This window comes from Salvelinus alpinus, chromosome 9 (genome assembly GCF_045679555.1).
Source record: "Salvelinus alpinus chromosome 9, SLU_Salpinus.1, whole genome shotgun sequence".
In the NCBI taxonomy this organism is placed as follows: Eukaryota; Metazoa; Chordata; class Actinopteri; order Salmoniformes; family Salmonidae; genus Salvelinus; species Salvelinus alpinus.
In genome coordinates this window covers 32465155-32488556 of record NC_092094.1, presented here as the reverse complement: position 1 = coordinate 32488556, position 23402 = coordinate 32465155, and the positions used below count along the sequence as shown (strand labels likewise).

The 23402-nt window shown below is 43.8% G+C and overlaps 1 protein-coding gene across 3 annotated transcripts in view; it reads right to left on the bottom strand.

The window, feature by feature from the left end:
- The window catches only part of LOC139584658 (metabotropic glutamate receptor 3-like), a 65033-nt gene that overhangs the window by 5389 nt on the left and 36242 nt on the right, over nucleotides 1–23402 (bottom strand). For all 3 annotated transcript variants that reach the window (XM_071416759.1, XM_071416761.1, XM_071416760.1), the window contains 8 exons: nucleotides 20943–21212; nucleotides 19807–20431; nucleotides 3635–3877; nucleotides 3134–3323; nucleotides 1040–1349; nucleotides 709–902; nucleotides 472–604; nucleotides 40–217 (listed from right to left, as the gene is read on the bottom strand). In XM_071416759.1, the coding sequence (XP_071272860.1) occupies nucleotides 40–217; nucleotides 472–604; nucleotides 709–902; nucleotides 1040–1349; nucleotides 3134–3323; nucleotides 3635–3877; nucleotides 19807–20431; nucleotides 20943–21212 (2143 nt within the window). The remainder of the gene's footprint in view (nucleotides 1–39; nucleotides 218–471; nucleotides 605–708; nucleotides 903–1039; nucleotides 1350–3133; nucleotides 3324–3634; nucleotides 3878–19806; nucleotides 20432–20942; nucleotides 21213–23402) is intronic.

Here is a 23402-nt window from a genome sequence, read left to right as displayed (position 1 = left end):
GCACAGTGGTCAGTGTCTATGACCGTGACTTAACCATACCGTGTGAAGCGCATGTGGTGGCAGGACCACTGACACTGAAGCGGTTGATATTGAGGCGGAGACTGGTGACGTTCTTCTGTGGTTGGAACATGATGATGTGGACCTTGGGAGCGAACATACAGCCCAGCACCACGAAACCACTGAGACTGACAGAGATACACATGGTGGTGGTCTGGACCTGTAGAGGGAGACAGATAGCATGGGAACTCCATTGGAACAGAGGAGCAGAGGAAGGAAGGAAGGATTCTTTTTGTGGACATATGCATGAACAGACACAAAAGCACACACCCTACCTGACTAATCACAAAGTCAGATTAATGAGACCAAAGCAGCGGTTTATTTTTTTTCACAGCCTGAGGCTGTGTGTGTGTGTGTGTGTGTGCGTGCGTGCGTGCGTGCGTGCGTGCGTGCGTGCGTGAACCATGCTCTCACCCTGTAGTCACTGGATGTGACGTAGAATATGGGCAGGAATGCTAGCCAGATGATACAGGTTGTGTACATGGTAAATCCTATGAACTTAGCCTCATTGAAGTTCTCTGGACACTTCCTGGTCTTGAAGGCGTACCTAGATCAGATAAAGGACACGAAAAGAAAGACTAAATAATCCTTCAAGTCAAAAGCAATAAACAGAATAATACATCTTGAGAAGTACACACACACACCACCTACACGGTACACAGGATGACCAGGAGCACGTCATATACTAGTGACAGCAGCATGCTGGAGTCACGGACGTTACACTTCAGGATCACTGTCTGCCGTCGCTCCGGTAACGTAAACCTCCTGGTACCGGGAACCTCCAGCAGCAACCACACTGACACCATCACTAACTGGACCGATATCAGACTGAGACAGATAAACACCTGGGGGAGGGGAGGGCAAGGGGACACATCAGACAGAGGAACACCATCATCATCTGAACTATAACTATCCATCCCTACCTTCCTCCCCTCTCCTTCCCTCTATCCCTGTTTGATTGACAGCTAGGATGACCTCTGACCTGAGAGGTGGGGCTTATGAAGCGCGGCCTTGTGGTCCCGCCCCCGTCCTTTACCCCGCTGAAGATCCGGGCGATCCGATTGGTCTTAGTGAGCAGGGCTGAGTAGCAGACAGCGAATGAGGTGCTGAGGCCGAGGCGTCGCATGGCGCAGATAGTAGGCGAGGGCTTGGCCAGGAAGAGGAAGGTGAGGGAGTAGGACATGAAGACACCCAGCAGCAGGATGTAACACAACTCTCTGCCTGACGCCTTCACCAGGGGCGTGTTGTTGTGTCTCACAAACACCCAGAACACCAGAGATGTACACAGGAACCTGCAGAGGGAGAGTAAATCAGTTTCAGTTGATTTGATTGAATCCCCTAATTCGTCTAGAATTAGTATTAGGCCTAAACAAAAGCCTGTACTTTATACCTATGCCCAGGGCCATTTTGGGGCAAAACATTTTAGTGGCCCCCCTCTTAGCATGACAGAGAGAAAAATGTGAAGCAACTCTACACATTGTCTATTGTGTGCAAAGCTTTCATCAAGGCAAAGGGTGGCTACTTTGAATAATCTAATTTGTTTAACACTTTTTTGGTTACTACATGATTCCATATGTGTTATTTCATAGTTTTGATATCTTCACTATTATTCTACAATGTATAAAACAGTAAAAATAAAGAAAAACCATGAAACTTTTGACTGGCACTGTATACAGTGCATCGGGAAAGTATTCAGACCCCTTGGCTTTTTCCATATTTTGTTACGTTACAGTGTGATTCTGAAATTGATTGCATTGTCTTTTTTTGTCATCAATCTACACACAATACCCCATAATGACAAAGCAACAGCAGGTTTATAGAAATGTTTGCAAATGTATAAAAATATCTGAAACTGAAATATTACATTTACATAAGTATTCAGACCCTTTACTCTGTACTTTGTTGAAGAACCTTTGGCAGCGATTACAGCCTTGAGTCTTCTTGGGTATGACGCTACAAGCTTGGCACACCTGTATTTGGAGAGTTTCTCCCATTCTTCTCTGCAGATCCTCTCAAGCTCTGTCAGGTTGGATGGGGAGCGTCGCTGCACAGCTATTTTCAGGTGTCCCAGAGATCTTTGATTGGGTTCAAGTCCGGGCTCTGGCTGGGCCACTCATGGACATTCAGAGACTTGTCCAGAAGCCACTCCTGCGTTGTGTTGGCTGTGTGCTTCGGGTCGTTATCCTGTTGGAAGGTGAACCTTCACCCCAGTCTGAGGTCCTTAGAGCTCTGGAGCAGTTTTCGTCAAGGATCTCTCTGTACTTTGCCCCCCGTTCATCTTTCCCTCAATCCTGACTAGTCTCCCAGTCCCTGCTGCTGAAAAACATCCCCAGAACATGATGCTCCTACCACCATGCTTCACCGTAGGGATGGTGCCAGGTTTCTTCCAGACATGAGGCTTGGCATTTATGCAAAATAATTCAATCTTGGTTTCATCAGACCAGAGAAGGGCTGACCAAGGCCCTTCTCCCCCAATTGCTCAGTTTGGACAGCTCTAGGAACAGTCTTGGTGGTTCCAAACTTCTTCCATTTAAGAATGATGGAGGCCACTGTGTTCTTCGGGACCTTCAATGCTGAAGAAATGTTTTGGTATTCCCCTTCCCCAGATCTGTGCCTCAACACAACCCTGTCTCTGAGCTTTACGGACAATTCCTTTGACCTTATGGCTTGGTTTTTGCTCTGACATGCACTGTCAGCTATGGGACCTTATATAGACAGGTGTGTACCTTTCCAAATCATGTCCAATCAATTGAATTTACCACAGGTGGTTTTCCAATCAAGTTGTAGAAACATCTCAAGGATGATCAATGGAAACAGGATGTACCTGAGCTCAATTTCAAGTCTCATAACAAAGGGTCTGAGTACTGAATAAATTTGCAAAAAAATCGAAAAACCTGTTTTTCGCTTTGTCATTATGGGGTATTGTGTGTAGATTGATGGTGATACAAATATATATATATTTTAGAATAAGGCTGTAACTTAACCAAATGTGGAAAAAAGGGAAGGGGTCTTAATGCACTATATATATATACCAACTGGTGATACTTATCCCTCTTCCTCTCCTCTAAAGTCTCACCCGACAATGGCGATGCTGATGGGTCCGATGGCCCAGGCGTCCTCCCACATGATGTAGTCCTCGGGCAGGTCATAGCAGAAAGTGAGGTCTTCACTGGGCCACTGGCCGGGGGCGCAGGGCGAACAGGTGAACTCATCAGCCAGGTACTCATGAGCCTCACATGCCGTACAGATCCAACAACAGTACTCTCCTACAAGATACAGGTATAAAACATATACATTAACTTAGGCAGAGTTTATGTTACAAAAGGAAACTAGGTTGTTTATATGAAAGCCAGCTGCTATAATCATTTCATTCTCCAAAACAAATTACATGGAAACTTCTACTAGTGCTGTCACTAGATCGCAGTGAGTAGCCTGCTCAAAGCCCTATGTGTGTGTGTGTGTGTGTGTGTGTGTGTGTGTGTGTGTGTGTGTGTGTGTGTGTGTGTGTGTGTGTGTGTGTGTGTGTGTGTGTGTGTGTGTGTGTGTGTGTGTGTGTGTGTGTGTGTGTGTTCCTCACCAGCCTGCATCTTCTTCATCTCATTGCGGGCACATGGGTCACTGCACTGGGATGGGGGCACCACCTCCCTTGGCCAGCGAATCAGGTCACTGCTCAGGCTCAGAGTCTCCGCCCACTCGCCGATGGGCACATAGCCATAGCGATCAGCGTTGCGCTGGTAACTGAAGATGTTGTAACGTCCCATCCCGTCGCCATAGGGATCAAACTTCACCACAGTCTCACTGCCGAGAGGAGAGAAGGGAGCTGAGAGGGAGATAAGGATGAGGGAAAGAGAAAGAGACAGCGAGATAGAGAGAGAGGGGGATGAGGAGAGAAGAGGGGCGGAAGGGTGAAAGAGAATGGTAGGGTATGAGAGGAGAGAGATCGGGAGAGAAGATAAGAAACAGAATGGAACTAGTGTCAGGATTTCAATTTCATTTGAAGTCGATTTGAACAAAGCAGTGTCACAGAGGAGTGTATTGAATTCCAAGACATACATTACATACAAAGCCAGTCGAAGTGACACAGTGAGAATGTAGCAAGTGTATCTAGTGGTTTAAACGTGTGTTACAGCATCTCACTGAGGTCAATATACTGTACACAGCAACATAACTGCAGAGAGTAAGAGAGCGTTACACCAGTGTTAACTAACTTGGTTCGAACCCTTGGGGAGCTAACACAAGTCTTCAGGTTTCAGGAAAGGTTACTCTTCTCCTCACTACAAGATGAAACATGAGTGTTTACCCCTCTGAGGTAGGCTTAAACATAGCTGAGACTGAGGGACATTGCAACAGTGTTTCCATGATCAAGAAAAAGTCAGGTTGTGTTTACTGAGGGGTTGTATACGTTTGTCATAGTGAGATCTGTTTCCCCATGATGCTGCTGTGTGTTATATATAGACCCTGTGTTATATATAGACCCTGTGTTTTATATAGACCCTGTGTTATATATAGACCCTGTGTTTTATATAGACCCTGTGTTTTATATAGACCCTGTGTTTTATATAGACCCTGTGTTTTATATAGACCCTGTGTTTTATATAGACCCTGTGTTTTATATAGACCCTGTGTTTTATATAGACCCTGTGTTATATATAGACCCTGTGTTTTATATAGACCCTGTGTTTTATATAGACCCTGTGTTTTATATAGACCCTGTGTTATATATAGACCCTCTGTTATATATAGACCCTGTGTTATATATAGACCCTGTGTTTTATATAGACCCTGTGTTATATATAGACCCTGTGTTTTATATAGACCCTGTGTTTTATATAGACCCTGTGTTATATATAGACCCTGTGTTTTATATAGACCCTGTGTTATATATAGACCCTGTGTTTTATATAGACCCTGTGTTATATATAGACCCTGTGTTTTATATAGACCCTGTGTTTTATATAGACCCTGTGTTTTATATAGACCCTGTGTTATATATAGACCCTGTGTTTTATATAGACCCTGTGTTATATATAGACCCTGTGTTTTATATAGACCCTGTGTTTTATATAGACCCTGTGTTATATATAGACCCTGTGTTATATATAGACCCTGTGTTTTATATAGACCCTGTGTTTTATATAGACCCTGTGTTATATATAGACCCTGTGTTTTATATAGACCCTGTGTTATATATAGACCCTGTGTTTTATATAGACCCTGTGTTATATATAGACCCTGTGTTTTATATAGACCCTGTGTTTTATATAGACCCTGTGTTATATATAGACCCTGTGTTATATATAGACCCTGTGTTTTATATAGACCCTGTGTTTTATATAGACCCTGTGTTATATATAGACCCTGTGTTATATATAGACCCTGTGTTATATATAGACCCTGTGTTTTATATAGACCCTGTGTTTTATATAGACCCTGTGTTTTATATAGACCCTGTGTTATATATAGACCCTGTGTTTTATATAGACCCTGTGTTATATATAGACCCTGTGTTTTATATAGACCCTGTGTTTTATATAGACCCTGTGTTATATATAGACCCTGTGTTTTATATAGACCCTGTGTTATATATAGACCCTGTGTTTTATATAGACCCTGTGTTTTATATAGACCCTGTGTTATATATAGACCCTGTGTTTTATATAGACCCTGTGTTTTATATAGACCCTGTGTTATATATAGACCCTGTGTTATATATAGACCCTGTGTTATATATAGACCCTGTGTTATATATAGACCCTGTGTTTTATATAGACCCCGTGTTTTATATAGACCCCGTGTTATATATAGACCCTGTGTTATATATAGACCCTGTGTTATATATAGACCCTGTGTTTTATATAGACCCTGTGTTTTATATAGACCCTGTGTTATATATAGACCCTGTGTTATATATAGACCCCGTGTTTTATATAGACCCTGTGTTTTATATAGACCCTGTGTTATATATAGACCCTGTGTTATATATAGACCCTGTGTTATATATATAGACCCCGTGTTTTATATAGACCCCGTGTTTTATATAGACCCCGTGTTATATATAGACCCTGTGTTATATATAGACCCTGTGTTATATATAGACCCTGTGTTATATATATAGACCCCGTGTTTTATATAGACCCCGTGTTTTATATAGACCCCGTGTTATATATAGACCCTGTGTTATATATAGACCCTGTGTTTTATATAGACCCCGTGTTATATATAGACCCTGTGTTTTATATAGACCCTGTGTTTTATATAGACCCTGTGTTTTATATAGACCCTGTGTTATATATAGACCCTGTGTTTTATATAGACCCTGTGTTATATATAGACCCTGTGTTTTATATAGACCCTGTGTTATATATAGACCCTGTGTTATATATAGACCCTGTGATCAGGTCATATAAGGACTACCATCTACTGTACACTTGGTATTCTAGAGGAGACAAGGGTCAGGTTATTTTAATTCAAATGTATTTTTTATTTAACCAGGCAATTCAGTTGAGAACAAATTCTTATTTACAATGACGGCCTACCCCGGCTAAATCCGGACGACGCTAGGCCAATTGTGCGCGGCCCTATGGGACTCCCAATCACAGCTGGATGTGACACAGCCTGGGTTCGAACCAGGGACTGTAGTGACGCCTCTTGCACTGATATGCAGTGCCTTAGATGACTGCACCACTTGGGAGGTTAAGCCTATCCCTGGGCTATGCATGTATGGTGGTAACATGCATCCCTCGTCCTGATCTTGTCCTTTTACACTTATAAGATCTGATCAAAATCAGTTCCCAATACATATTTTAATTGTCTACATCTTCTCCGAAAATGTGGGCACCACCAGAATAAGGACATACAGTGCATTCAGAAAGTACTCTGACCCCTTCCACATTCTGTTACATTCCAACCTTATTCTAAAATGGATTAAATCGTTTTTTCCTCATCAATCTACACACAATACTCCATAATGACAAAGCAAAAACTAGTTTTTAGACATTTTTGCAAATGTCTAAAACATTTTACATAAGCATTCAGACTCTTTACTCAGTACTTTGTTGAAGCAGCTTTGGCAGCAATTAAAGCCTTGAGTCTTCTTGGGTATGACACTACAAGCTTGGCACACCTGTATTTGGGGAGCTTCTCACATTCTTCTCTGCAGATCCTCTCAAGCTCCGTCAGGTTGGATGGGGAGCGTCGCTGCACAGCTATTTTCAGATCTCTCCAGAGATGTTCCATTGGGTTCAAGTCCGGGCTCTGGCTAGGCCACTCAAGGCCCTTGTCCTGAAGCCACTCCTGTGTTGTCTTGGCTGTGTGCTTAGGGTTGTTGTCCTGTTGGAAGGTGAACTTTCGCCCCAGTCTGAGGTCCTGAGCACTCTGGAGCAGTTTTCATCAAGGATATCTCTGTACTTTGCTCCGTTCATCTTTTCCTCGATCCTGACTAGTCTCCCAGTCCCTGCTACTGAAAAACATATCCACAACATGATGCTGCCACCATCATGCTTCACTGTAGGGATGGTGCCAGGTTTACTCCAGACACGACATTTGGCATTCAGGCCAAAGAGTTCAATCTTGGTTTCGTCAAACTCCAAGATGTCTGTCATGTGCCTTTAACTGAGGAGTGGCTTCTTTCTGGCCATTCTAGCGCAAAGGCCTAATTGGTGGAGAGCTGCAGAGATGGTTGTCCTTCTGGAAGGTTCTCCTCTCTTCACAGAGGTACTCTGGAGGTCTGTCAGAGTGACCATTGGGTTCTTGGTCACCTCCCTGACCAAGGCCCTTGTCCCCCGATTGCTCAGTTTGGCTGAGCTGCCAGCTCTAGGAAGAGTCTTGGTTGTTCCAAACTTCCTCCATTTAAGAATAATGGAAGCTCCTGTGTTCTTGCGGACCTTCAATAGTGCTGCTGCAAAAATGTTTTGGTACCCTTCCCCAGATCTGTGTCTTGACACAATCCTGTCTCGGAGCACTACGGACCATTAATTTGACCTCATGACTTGGTTTTTGCTCTGACATGCACTGTCAACTGTGGGACCTTATATAGACAGGTGTGTGCCTTTCCAAATCATGTCCAATCAATTTAATTTACCACAGGTGGACTTCAATAAAGTTGTAGAAACAACTCAAGGATGATAAATGGAAACAGGATGCACCTGAGCTCAATTTCGAGTCTCATAGCAAAGGGTCTGAATACTTCTGTAAATATGGTATTTCAGTTTTTTATTTTAAATACATTTGCAAAAAATAAATACAAATCTGTTTTCGCTTTGTCATTGTGGGGTATTGTTTGTAGATTGCTGAGAAAAAAAAGTAACAAAATGTGGAAAAAGTCAAGGCATCTGAATACTTTCCAAATGGAAGCATGATAGCAGCAGGTATAAACAGGGCTTCTGTGTTGGTAGGCTCTGTTGGACCTATTCTAACTGGTTTAGAGCGCATGGTTCTGAGCATTGTGGCAGATACGCTGACTGGGACTAAAGCTGATATTGTTGTGTGTGAGTGTGTGTTTGTGTGCTGACTAGGACTAGAAGAAGAATGGAGTGTCAGACCAGAGAGGTTATGAAATCCATTTATCACAAAGACAACCTACTTCTCTTCCCCACTCCTTTTTATGCCTCTCTTTCTCTCTTTCCATCTCCCTCTCTCTCTCTCCCTATCTCTCCCTCTCTCTCTCCTTTAGGATATTGGCAGTGTTTAGGCTTCTTCCAGAGATAAACGTTAAATGATTTAAATAAGGAAAAGCTGATAAGATAGTCCGTATCTATAAAATATAGCAAAATAGCCGCACGCACGCACGCACGCACGCACGCACACACACACACACACACACACACACTTGCTGACAGTCAATACATAACTGCATAACACTGTAAGATACAAACACTGCAACACTGCAAGATTAGTTGTTTTTTATCGCTTTGGTACTATTTTCACAACAATGTGGTGAATTGGCTGTCACGCCTGCTCCCGCTCTTCATCCCCAGCATTACGCACTCAAGCCACCATCAGTACGCACACCTGCCTTCCCCCCATCACGCACATCAGCGATCATTGGATTCACATGGACTCAATTCCTTGTGTCATTACCTTACCTAAATCTGTATGTTCCCAAACTCTGTTCCCTGCTTCAGGATTAATTGTCTCATGTCCGTGATACCTGTGTTCCGACGCTGTTCCTGTCTTGTTTCATTGTCTGTTCCCGAATAATTGTCTGACTCCCCGTACCTGCTTCTCCTGTCCGGCGTCGGCCCTTACATAGGCCAGTTAGCCCTGCTAATTCAGCCAGCTCTACTAACCCAGTTAGCCCTGCAAGCTCCACGAGTCCGACATGAAAATCAACAATGTAGACGACATAAACCAGAACCAGAACCAAAGGGTTTTGGAAGCTATCTCTGCCATGAGGGTGGATTTTTCCAGTGTAACAGAATCCATCAACAGATGGACATCATTGCCTATATCTACTATTGGTAGAATAAATATAATTAAGATTAATATTCTGCTCAAATTGCTTTATCTATTTCAATCAATTCCTCTGTCTCCACCACCTTTATTTTCCCCAAAGATCAGAAAGACACTCTCAAATTGTATCTGGAGCAACATAAAACCAAGACTTAAACTTTCTCTTCTTTATTTGCGCAATGACAGAGGGGGGCTGCAACTTCCAAACCTACAGTGGTATTACTGGGCTGCACAACTTCGGGCTGCAATGTTTTGGTTCTCCAAGAAACCATGCTTACCCTGGCTGCAGACTGAAATGCTGTCCACAAAAAGCTTAACTTTGGATATTTGAACTCTGCTCCCTTTAAGAAGCTAAAGAAGAATACTACTAATCCCTTTGTTAAAAACACCCTAACTATATGGCTGTATAGCAATATCTGGGCGAATGTGAGGACTTTATTTTTTACATTTGTCTGTGAATATTTGGTTGTTATTTTTTTGTCTCTTTGGGTTGAGGGGGAGGTGTATGTGTGAAAAAAATTATACAATTGTATTTCTGTAATTGTTGAACTAATAAATACACTACTGTTCAAAAGTTTGGGGTCACTTAAAATGTCCTTGTTTTTGAAAGAAATGCATATTTTTTGTAGATTAAAATAACATAAAATTGATCAGAAATACAGTGTAGACATTGTTAATGTTGTAGATTACTATTGTAGCTGGAAATGGCTGATTTTTCATTGGAATTTTAAGGCCAGTTGTATTGCTTCTTTAATCAGAACAACCATTTTCAGCTGTGCTAACATAATTGCAAAAAGGTTTTCTAATGATCAATTACCCTTTTAAAATGATAAACTTGGATTAGCTAACACAACGTGCCATTGGAACACAGGAGTGATGGTTGCTGATAATGGACCTCTGTACGCCTATGTAGATATTCCATAAAAAATCTGCCATTTCCAGCTACAATAGTCATTTACAACATTAACAATGTCTACACTGTATTTCTGATCAATTTGATGTTATTTTAATGGACACAAAATGTGCTTTTCTTTCAAAAACAAGGACACTTCTAAGTGACCCCAAAAGTTTGAAAGGTAGTGTACATGTGTAAAATAAATATATATATATATACACACATTTCAAATTGCCTTTGAATGTAGTATGCTACAGTAAATTACCGCACAGTACACTGCTTTCACATTAGGCAATTCACTTACACTATCCATTAACATTGACTGAACATCACATTTCCATAATTTCTATCCAATGTGTGATGAAAGGGGTGATCATTGAAGACATCTTTCACAATGTAATCAAATGAAATAAATGAAAGAAACAATGTTTTGCAGGCCCTAGTTTGCATCAATCCTGTCTTGAGCATTTGGCCATAGGTTCTCATCAAAATCACAGTAAACATTCTCATTGTTCATGCACGTGGGAAAAACCTTTTGGCATGGCAAATCCAAGCCTAACATAGATCTGGACTGAAATCCTTCTATGCCTCATCCATGGCCAGAAGGAGGGTGGTACGTTCACAGGGATTGCAATCATACATCTTCCACCTTTATTGTAATCATGTATTGTATTTTACAGTATTGTATTGTAATTATGTATTTTTTTTTATTATTATTATTATATTTAACCTTTATTTAACTAGGCAAGTCAGTTAAGAACAAATTCATATTTACAATGACGGCCTAGATATTTTTTTGTTTTAAGCCTATCCCAACCCTAACCCTTCCCTTAATCTAACCCTAACCCGTACTCTTACCCTAACCCTAACCTGAACCCAAAAACCTTAACCCTAACCTAACCATAAAACTAAACCTAGCTCCTAACACTAACCCTTAACTTAATTCTAACCCTAACACTAATTCTAACCTTAACCCTAAACCCCCTAGAAATAGCATTTGACCTCGTGGGGACGCACACACACACACACACGCGCACACACACACACGCACACACACGCACACACACACACACACACGCGCACACACACGCGCACACACGCACACACACTCTCTCTCCTAACAAACCCGTAGACTGTTCGTCCTGCAATTTCCTATATTATGTTCTATGTGACACAGTATCTGACCCTATCAGTCTAGAGAACATCTTTAGCCCAGAGTGAAGACACATCTCTCCCTTCAGCTTGTTCTAGCAGGTTATGAGCTCTGGGATACTCCAGTTCACGTTTTAAAGTTGGCACAAATCTCCTCAGGTCTCCCCAGCAGTATCTGCTGTGTGTTGAGCGCTCTAGTGGAATAACCACTGTCCTAGTCCACACTGATGTTGGAAAGAGGCTGAAGTCTGCAGCTTCACGTTAGACAGTAAAGCACTGCACCGCTTTCATTTACAGAGAAAGTCTGTCCACACCATCCGTCTATTGTTTACTGCTACAACAATGCTCTCTCTCTCTCTCTCTCTCTCTCTCTCTCTCTCTCTCTCTCTCTCTCTCTCTCTCTCTCTCTCTCTCTCTCTCTCTCTCTCTCTCTCTCTCTCTCTCTCTCTCTCTCTCTCTCTCTCTCTCTAGAGACTTATGCAGCAGGATTTCTCTAGCACAAACAGCTTGAGCTACACTACAGCGACTGAGACTAGAGGAAAAATTGAGGAAAGAGTCAGAGAGAGAGAGAGGAGAGCAAAAGGTTTATAATAATAAAAAAAAACATGCATAACTTGACGTAGTCGGGAGTGTCTTTATTATTCTAGATTAATTAAAAGTAAGGGGAAAAGGAGTTTTCATTCAGAGGTTCAGAAATGAATTACGCTCTCTGCCATATCGGGCTAACGTGCTGGCCGCAGGGGTTTGTGGGTATTACAGGGAGGGGGAAAGACAATTCCCTTTAATCCAATGAAGGGGGAAGAGAGGGAATACATAATCTGATACTGTGGCATGAGAGATTGAGGGTGAGCGGGTGAGAGAGAAAGAGAGAGAGACAGTCCACTTGACTGGCTGTTGATTAGCTGATGTCACCACACACTAGGGGACAGGTAACATTTAGACAGGACAACACAGCTTTGTGCAACATATGCTCAGATAATCTTCACAGAAAATACTCTTCTCCTCTCTACTGTCCTTGCTGTAGATGGGTGATTTGGAGATCCCAGAGGTTCTCTCTTCCTCCTTTCCCCTCATGCTCTCCATTTCTGTTCATCTTTTTCATCATCTTTCTCTTCCACCCTCACTAGAATCTTTAGGGCTGCAATGTAAAGTGGTGTATGTAATTTGCATTAGGCACAGTGAGTGTGTGATGTGTGTTCAGTCCAATCAGGAGTGTTTGGGGTGATGATGACCTAATACATCTGTGTCCCAGGGAGAGTGAGCGTGTGTCGGGAGAAGGCACAATCGTGTCAGAAACAACACACACACAGCTACACAGCACTGCATGGTTACATAGTGTACACACACACACACACACACACACACACACACACACACACACACACACACACACACACACACACACACACACACACACACACACACACACACACACACACACACACACACACACAGCACTATGGGCTATATATGGTCTCTCTGTGGTCTTTCTCTCCTGGGATAGAGATTCAAAGTGGACAGCAGACAGAGAAGAAGAGATAGAAGAGAGAGAAGAAAGGAAAGAGGCACCATAATAGGACAGGAAAGGAGATAAGAGAGGAGTGATAGAGGAGACAAAAGAAGGAATAGCAGGGGAGAGGCGAGGTGATAGAGAAAGGAATAGAGGCAGTGGTGGAGAAAGAAAAGGAGGGATAGACAAGATAAGAGAGGAGACAGAAGGGGACTGACAAGATGAAAGAAGAGATAGCAGAAAAGCAATAGTAGAGAAAGAAAGGTGTGAGAGAAGAGGATGAGCTAAAGGAAGGGAAAACGAGGGCTGGAAGGAAGGCAAGAAAAAAGAACAGGCAGGGAAGAAGCTTGTGAAGTGTTTATGAGTGGGAAGCACCGTTATCAAATGTGAAGGGAGATGGGGGAGGGGGAGAGAGAGAGCAGGAGAAAGAGAGGGAGAAATGGAATGAGAGAGAAAGAGAGAGAGTGAAGGTTGTTCTCTGGCATGTAACTGTTACAGTAAGCTCTCAGCTCAATAGTGCCCTGAAGGCACAACACCTCTCCTCGCTCTGCTAACACACACACGCACGCACATGCACCCATAAAAGAGCAGAGGAGAGGGAATATCACACATCCATGACAACTATTTGAACAGGAGGTTGCCTGTGTGTGTGTGTGTGTTCGTGTGTTATCGTGCGTGCGTGTGTGTTGACTGATCTGTTTGCCTCAGATGGGGGACGGTAGGTGGGAGTTGAATGATGGCTTAGAAAAGTGTGTGGGTTGGGGGTGTCTGCGATTTCATGGCAGCAAAAAACAAACATCTCAAGCTGTCATTTTGTGTAAATGTGTGAGTGTGTATAAGTGAATGTGTGTATGTGTGTGTGTGTGTGTGCATCCGTGCGTGTGTGTGTGTGTGTTCAGCAGTTGGCATTGAGAGAAGCTCACATCTACAGGATTACTTCGACAATTGGCCATAGTGTCAGCTTCATTACCATAGCAATAGCATAGCTACAGAGAGGGCTCTGTTTTAGCCTCATCCTCCTCACCTTGATCATCACCAGTGTACCACATGTCTATCTATTCTGAACTGTAATATACAGGTAACTGCCAAAATAAAGGAAACACCAACTTAAATTGTCTGGCGACTCGTGGGCCACCACGAACCGCCAGAACAGCTTGGCATAGATTCTACAAGTGTCTGGAAGGATGTGACACCCTTCTTCCATAAGAAACTCCATCATTTGGTGTTTTGTTGATGGTGGTGGAAAACAATGTCTTGGGCGCCACTCCAGAATCTCCCATACTTGTTCAATTGGGTTGAGATCTGGTGACTGAGACACACACACACACAAACAAACACACCCGTTAAACCCCTTATGCTCATTTGAGACCCCTCTTTCAAAGTTAAAGAGATCTCTTCCCCTAGCCATGGTAACCAAAATAAAAGGAGGTAGGGGGAGAGAGGGAAGGGAGGAGAGGGTTGATCAACTTCGGTGATGTTAGCAGATCAGACTCCCCCATCTCTCTCACTTTCTCTCCAGCCCTCCCTAACTTTTCAGACTTATCTTTCCCACCTCCACTCCTCTCCTGCTCACTGGAGGCTGTGGCTGCCTCTGCCTCACCCCTCTCTCCCCTATCTCTCCTTCTCACCCTCTCTCTCTCCTTCTCACCCTCTCTCCCTCTCTCCTTCTCACCCCTCTCTCCCCTATCTCTCCTTCTCACCCTCTCTCCCCTTCTCACCCTCTCTCCCCTATCTCTCATTCTCACCCTCTCTCCCCTATCTCTCATTCTCACCCTCTCTCCCCTATCTCTCCTACTCACCCTCTATCTCTCCTTCTCACCCTCTCTCCCCTATCTCTCCTTCTCACCCTTTCTCCCCTATCTCTCCTTCTCACCCTCTCTCCCCTATCTCTCCTTCTCACCCTATCTCCCCTATCTCTCCTTCTCACCCTCTCTCCCCTATCTCTCCTACTCACCCTCTATCTCTCCTTCTCACCCTCTCTCCCCTATCTCTCCTTCTCACCCTTTCTCCCCTATCTCTCCTTCTCACCCTCTCTCCCCTATCTCTCCTTCTCACCCTATCTCCCCTATCTCTCATTCTCACCCTCTCTCCCCTATCTCTCCTACTCACCCTCTATCTCTCCTTCTCACCCTCTCTCCCCTATCTCTCCTTCTCACCCTTTCTCCCCTATCTCTCCTTCTCACCCTCTCTCCCCTATCTCTCCTTCTCACCCTATCTCCCCTATCTCTCCTTCTCACCCTCTCTCCCCTATCTCTCCTTCTCACCCTCTCTCCCTCTGACAGTCATGATCTGAGCCCTTAGATTTGCAGCTTGAGAAATTAAGATGTGGAATTTCAAAGAGAATCCTCTTCTGCTGTTTCATACTGTCCCACGCCACCAGCAACTCATCTCTACCTCTCTGCCTCCATCGCTCTCTCTCCACCTCACTCCCTCTCACTACTGCTATCTTTCTCTCCTTTCTCTACACCTCTCCCCACTTCAGACTGCCTGTCAGTCACCATATGCCCAAACCTCCCACTTTGCTCTGTCTCTGACTCCCTCTCCAGGTCTTTCTAAAGCTGGAATGGCAGAGCTGTTTGTTGATGTATTTTGATGTCCCCTATTGGTCATGGTTAGCATTGGAATAAGCACCTGTCTGTCTGTCTTTCCTACAGCAGTGTATTTATTCCTCTGTCTTTGTGCCCCACCTGCCACTCAACCCAATCCTATTTTCCCCTCTTTCTTCTCTCCAGTCTAAAGTGACACTCTCCTGCTATAGAATACTATTATAACACACACACACACACACACACACACACACACACACACACACACACACACACACACACACACACACACACACACACACACACACACACACACACACACACACACACACACAATCTCATTATTACTTCCATAGGAGTCTCTATTATAAAATGGAGAGTCATTAGTAGACATGATAGAATATGGGGTTGGATTAACTTGAGCTGTGATTCGTCTCACCTGCTCTGTGCTGTCGTATCAATTACATACAGCTAATAAATGCCAATGGTAACTAGCAAGCATGACTGTACATGTAAATTACAGTTTTTTACGATTGCTTACACACTAAAATGTAACTTTTCCCACAATTAGCAAAACCTTACACTCAAGGAACAAAACACAAGGCTAGATTTGCACAACTGTAAGCACATTGTCAGCTTCACACTATTTGCAAAACATTACACACAGTGATTTGCAAAACACTAAACACACTTGTATACATCAGACACAGAAGTATATCGTGATGTCACTTCCTTGCAATTCCAAAGCACTGACTGTCAAATTACCACACCTATGAGCCAATCTGTTAAACACAGCCATCAGGTGCACAAACACATGATTGCTAAATTGTAGACACACCAATCAGGTTTAAGCACTATAAAAATGCAGCAGGTAGGTTCACCTGCCTTCAACCAAAATGGAAGGAGTCAGAAGAAGAGTGAGGATGAGAGGAGGAGTACACAGAGGAGGAGAAGGAGGTAGAGGTAGAGGAAGAGGCAGAGGCCGAGCCAGAGGTCGAGGAAGAACTGAAGCAGGAGGAGAACGTGCACAAAGAAGAGGACCAAACTTATCAAATGACATTTGTGCAACACTAGTGGACCATGTTGTGAACCACGGATTGACGCTGAGGGAGGCTGGACTGAGAGTTCAGCCAAATCTTAGCAGATATACAGTGGCATCTGTCATAAGGACTTTGCGACAGGAAAACAGGTAAAAGATCTGTCTACAGTTACAGTAATCAGCCACTTATTGTATGCACCATATCAGCACTTGTGATACCCCTTTCTGTGACATTGTACAGTAAGTTACATGTATTATTCTCTACATAGGATTGAGGGTCGGGAACGACAAGGAGGAGGGGGGCCCATATTCACGCAAGAACAAGAGAGAGAGATAATAAACATGGTTTTGGCCAATAATGCTATCAGGCTCAGAACTACAAGCCAACATTATCGGTGACCAGGCCATTTTCAATAATGTCCATCAGGTCTCTCAGTCAACACTGGCACGCATCCTGAAAAGACATCAGGTTCAAATGAGACAACTTTATTGAGTGCCTTTTGAGCGGAATTCAGAGAGGGTCAAACGGCTGCGGCATGAGTATGTGGAGGTTTGTATTGTTCACTTTAGCACTGTGATGTTGCATACTGCACACAGGACTTTTTTACATTGACTGTATACTAGACCTATCTTGAACTACACAATCTTGTCTTTCACTGTATTTCAGGGAGTTTTGCAGATGGATGCTGAGGAAATCCTGCATGAATTCATATATATTGATGAAGCAGGGTTCAACCTCACAAAAGCAAGAAGGAGAGGCAGAAATATCATTGGCCACAGGGCTATAATCAATGTCCCAGGGCAACGTGGGGGTAACATCACCCTTTGTGCTGCCATTTCACAGCATGGGGTTGGCCTCCGTCATGCCAAAATGGCCCTTACAACATACCTCACATTTTCAAATTTTTGGACCGATTGCACCACATCGTCACAGCAGGTAATGAAATACACCAGATGCAATACACGGTCATCTGGGACAATGTGTCATTCCACCGCTCTGCTTTGGTCCAGAACTGGTTTCAACACCATCCACAGTTGACAGTACTATACCTTCCACCATACTCCGTTTCTAAACCCTATCGAAGAGTTTTTCTCTGCATGGCGGTGGAAGGTTTACGATCTCCAGCCCCAGGCTCAGGTACCCCTCATTCAGGCCATGGAGGACGCCTGTGACCAAGTCGACGCCGCAGCTGTGCAAGGATGGATTCGACATTCAAGACGGTTCTTCCCGCGTTCTCTTGCTAATGACGATATTGCTTGTGATGTTGATGAAATTCTCTGGCCAGATCCAGCTAGGCGAAGAGATAATGTATAGTATGTTTACTGTAGTATTTTCTGTACAATATTGTCAGTTTTTTTCAGATTTTTTTTAATGTTTGTTGTTGTAATTGTTAATTATTTACTGTAATTGTAACCTGTACTGGATACAGTATTTTACGTTTGTCTGTTTGCTGAGCTAACAGTGTTATGCACACTACTGTAGTAGCATGAAAACTGGGACATGTTTTGTTGTGATTCTCCATGTTGACATGTTGACTGATTTGGGTATATAGAGAGAAATAAATTATATTTTCCTCAGTCTGCAGCATTAGTCTTGTGTAGTGTTTGTATAGTTGCACTTTCTCTGTGTACTTCATTTACAGTAGTCTAATTACTGACAATTAGACTTGCTAAAAGTGTTTAAGGTTAGCTACAGCAGTGTGTAACTGGTTAAAAAAGATTGAAGTCATATGAAATGTGTGTGTTTCGTATGGTAACAAAATATTATTTTTATGAAGTCGTGTATAGTTTTGACAAAAGTGTTCCATTTTGTAAATGATCTGAAGTGTTGTGCTACTTTGGTGTAGGGTTGTGCTAATTGTGTGTAGTGTTTTGACAAACCGGGCCCTGTTTTCAAAATTGTGCATAAACAATTGAAAAGAACTGTAAGGTGAATTGTTCTTACACGTTTCATGCTGCTATGCTTGCATCCTTCTCCCCTCTCTCTGTCTCTCGTACTCTCTTTCCTCCCCTTTCATCTCTCCCTCCCCTCAAAAAGATCCATCATGTTGAGAATTCCTCTTTACCTCTCTCTTTTTAACTCCCTCCATCTCTCACTCCACCCCTCTCCTCCCATTCTCCCAGGTCTACAGTACTGACCTGGGAAGCTGAGGATCAGTAGGTAGTTTCAGTACTGACCAGTGAAGCTGAGGATCAGTAGGTAGTTTCAGTACTGACCAGTGAAGCTGAGGATCAGTAGGTAGTTTCAGTACTGACCTGGGAAGCTGAGGATCAGTAGGTAGTTTCAGTACTGACCAGTGAAGCTGAGGATCAGTAGGTAGTTTCAGTACTGACCAGTGAAGCTGAGGATCAGTAGGTAGTTTCAGTACTGACCAGTGAAGCTGAGGATCAGTAGGTAGTTTCAGTACTGACCTGTGAAGCTGAGGATCAGTAGGTAGTTTCAGTACTGACCAGTGAAGCTGAGGATCAGTAGGTAGTTTCAGTACTGACCTGTGAAGCTGAGGATCAGTAGGTAGTTTCAGTACTGACCAGTGAAGCTGAGGATCAGTAGGTAGTTTCAGTACTGACCAGTGAAGCTGAGGATCAGTAGGTAGTTTCAGTACTGACCTGTGAAGCTGAGGATCAGTAGGTAGTTTCAGTACTGACCTGTGAAGCTGAGGATCAGTAGGTAGTTTCAGTACTGACCTGGGAAGCTGAGGATCAGTAGGTAGTTTCAGTACTGACCTGTGAAGCTGAGGATCAGTAGGTAGTTTCAGTACTGACCTGTGAAACTGATGATCATTAGCTAGTTTCAGTACTGACCTGTGAAGCTGAGGATCAGTAGGTAGTTTCAGTACTGACCTGGGAAGCTGAGGATCAGTAGGTAGTTTCAGTACTGAGCAGTGAAGCTGAGGGTCAGTAGGTAGTTTCAGTACTGACCTGTGAAACTGAGGATCAGTAGGTAGTTTCAGTACTGACCAGTGAAGCTGAGGATCAGTAGGTAGTTTCAGTACTGACCTGGGAAGCTGAGGATCAGTAGGTAGTTTCAGTACTGACCTGTGAAGCTGAGGATCAGTAGGTAGTTTCAGTACTGACCTGTGAAGCTGAGGATCAGTAGGTAGTTTCAGTACTGACCTGTGAAACTGATGATCATTAGCTAGTTTCAGGCAGTACTGACCTGTGAAACTGATGTTGAGAAGGTAGTCTCTGTAGAGTTTGCGTCCATCCAGAGCCTTCATGCTGTCACAGAGCTTGGTGGTGTTGGAACACAATGTTCTCTGCATCTTATGGAGGGCGTGGGCCATGGCGTATACCGCATTCACCACGAACATGATCTTGGACTCCGGCTCAAAGTTACTGTCATCCACCGACACACCCTTCTCACAGGGAGGGAGGGAGAGAGACACCATCCCCCCTGACCCTACTCCTCCTGCCCCACCTCCTCCTCCGCCAAGTGAGCACTGGAACTTCTGCTCCCAGAATTCCCGGTACCAGGGGTTGCGGCGGTTGTTGATTGGATCCAGAGACAGGAAGTAGCGGTTGAAAGCCGGCACGGGATTGGCCGCCAGTTCCAGGGTAATGGCCCCGTCGGCCGTGGCCTCGTTGCCCTTGACAATGCTTTCCTGTGCCCCCCAGCCATCACTGGCCACCCAGATGAAGGTGGTGTTGAGTCGTGCGGCGGCAGAGAGGAGTTCTCGAGCGTCATCACTCCTCAGGAAGAGAACTGCCACGCGGGCATTGGGCTTCTGGAGGAGTTGCCTGATCACTGCCTCATATGACTTCTTAGCGTTAGAGCGCCCCACCTGGACAGGAGGTAATTTGTTATTTAAACTGGAACCAGAGAGAGTAAACACAATTTAGGAAGAGGTCTACTACATAGAATAGCAGGCTAAAATACATAGTATCACGCTGTAGGGTTAACCCTAAACCCAAATCTTCTCCTGTTGTTTCTGTCTGACCAGCCCCTCATGTTCTCCATGCTTGTTCTTCTATATTCTAACCTAGGTTTACTCCTATCTTCTTCACTGTCAATCTACCTATATAATACCCTGACAACCCTATCCACTTCACTGTCAATCGAACTATATAATCCCCTGACGACCCTATCTCCTTCACTGTCAATCGACCTATATAATCCCCTGACGACCCTATCTCCTTCACTGTCAATCGACCTATATAATCCCCTGACGACCCTATCTCCTTCACTGTCAATCGACCTATATAATCCCCTGACGACCCTATCTCCTTCACTGTCAATCTACCTACAGTATATAATCTCCAGACAACCCTATCTAAACTCCTATTTCTTCCTACCTTTTCAGAGGTAGCGATGCAGATGTTCCTCATACGTGCTTCCTGTTCGAACGCCTCTATGCCCGTCTCTCCGTAGTCTCCCTCTGATGCCACCGTGGACACGTAGGTCCAGTTGAACAGCCGCAGGATCTCTGCCATGGCTTTGGCCTGGTAGAAGTCAGGGGGCACCGTGCGGGCAAAGTAGTCATAGCGCGTCTTGTCACTGAGCTTGGCACTGGTGGAGGCATAGCTGATCTGAGGGATCTGGAAGAGGCGGAGCAGGTTGGCCACCTGGGAGAGAGAGGCAGAAAGATATGAGAAACAGACACACACACACTTACATAAACAATAACACACACACACACAGTCAATAAAGAGCAAATGCATCCATTAGTGTTGGACATATTATATTCCCCTTCTTATGGTCACGTTCTCCTGATTTTACACACACACACACACACACACACACACACACACACACACACACACACACACACACACACACACACACACACACACACACACACACAATACAGCTGTGTTGGTTTAGCTCATGTTTAATCCAGTTAGGGCATGGTTCTGTGGCTCGTCTATATTTCATTTCATTCACAGCACAACTCTGTGAAGTTTTGAAAACATGTCAGCATCTCATTAGATTAATAATCCAGGAGATTAAAACACACTTGCACGCACACACAGCCACATGCACACAGACACGCACTGTACAGGTGGATATACTGATGTGTTTCTCTAATCATATTACATGACTGCTGTCTGGGTCATTTTGTAAACTATGATGTGAACATGGAAATACATTCCAGTAATGTGTGCAGGTTTGTGTGTGGACTGAGAGCGGGTGTAGCGACAGCATGTTTTTGTTACGTGAGTCAGATGTTGTTACTATACAAATGGCTGCTAGGCGTCAGTGTTTACCTCTATGTTTGTAAACTAACTAAATACCTATGACAGTATGTTTGTAGGAACAGATCATCTGAAAAGAACACATATAGGAAAACACACACACTCTTTCACACGCACGCACGCACGCACGCACGCACGCACGCACGCACGCACACACACACACACACACACACACACACACACACACACACACACACACACACACACACACACACACACACACACACACACACACAGTCTTGTACAGCTAACCTTGTGGGGACATACAATTCAGTCCCATTCAAAATCCTATTTTCCCTAACCCCTAACCCTAAACCTAACCCTAATCCTAACCCGTACTCTTACCCTAACCCTAACCTTAACCCTGACCCTAACCCTAACCCAAAAACCTAAACTTTATCCTAACCCTAAACCTAACCCTAGCTCCTAACCCTAACCCTACAACTAACCCTAGCTCCTAACCTTAATATTTAACTTAATTCTAACCCTAACACTAATTCTAACCTTAACCCTAAACCCCCTAGAAATAGCATTTGACCTTGTGGGGACTAACAAAATGTCCCCAGCTGGTCAATTTTTACTTTGTTTACTATTCTTGTAGGGACTTCTGGTCCCCACAAGAATAGTTAAACACGTCCACACACACACACACACACACACACACACACACACACACACACACACACACACACACACACACACACACACACACACACACACACACACACACACACACACACACACTGCTCTGAGGCCTAACAACAACAATAACTGTCAGCCCAGAGAAAACAAGGACTAACTGTGTGTGATGAACAAAAAGCGATGGATGGATAACAATGCCTATCTGAGAGAGTAGGAGAGTGGGCTGAGGTCAGAATACACTGGGCTCTCCCCTTGGAGTGAGGGAGTGACAGCTTTCAAAGGCCTAATGCAGCCATTTTTATCTCAATATCAAATCATTTCTGGGTTACAATGAAGTACTTTCCTGTGATTGTTTTCAATTAAAATGTATCATCTTAGCAAGCGACTGTCTGGGAGTGGTCTGAGTGGGGAGGGAAAAACTGAAAACTAGCTGTTTTCAAACTAGAGGTTTGGAGCTGTCTTTCTCACCAGGCAGGCCAAAACTCCATGCCACCAAAACAGGCTGAAATTTCAGGCAGTCTTTTCAAACAGCTCTTACACTAAAAGGGTATTATCATAATTCTCACACAGTATTATTCCAACATCATAGTGTGGAAATATATATATAACATAGGAAATCATGTTTTAGACTGAACTGGGCCTTTAATACAAAGCACGAGATGGAGAGGAAGAGATGGGGTAGGAGAGAGAGAGCAAGACAAAAGAAAGAGAGATTGAGGAAAAACAGAGGGAGAGTTGGAGGGAGAGATAAATTGAGAGATTAGGGATTTGGGTCTAATGGAGGAGAGGAAGGGAGGAGAGGAAAGGAGAGGATACTTTGTGCAGTCCCACACAGCAAATTGGTCAGTGTTGAAATTAACACTCAGTGGTGTAAAACAATCCCCAGTGTTGGTTTTAATAACCAGAGTTATTGTTTTA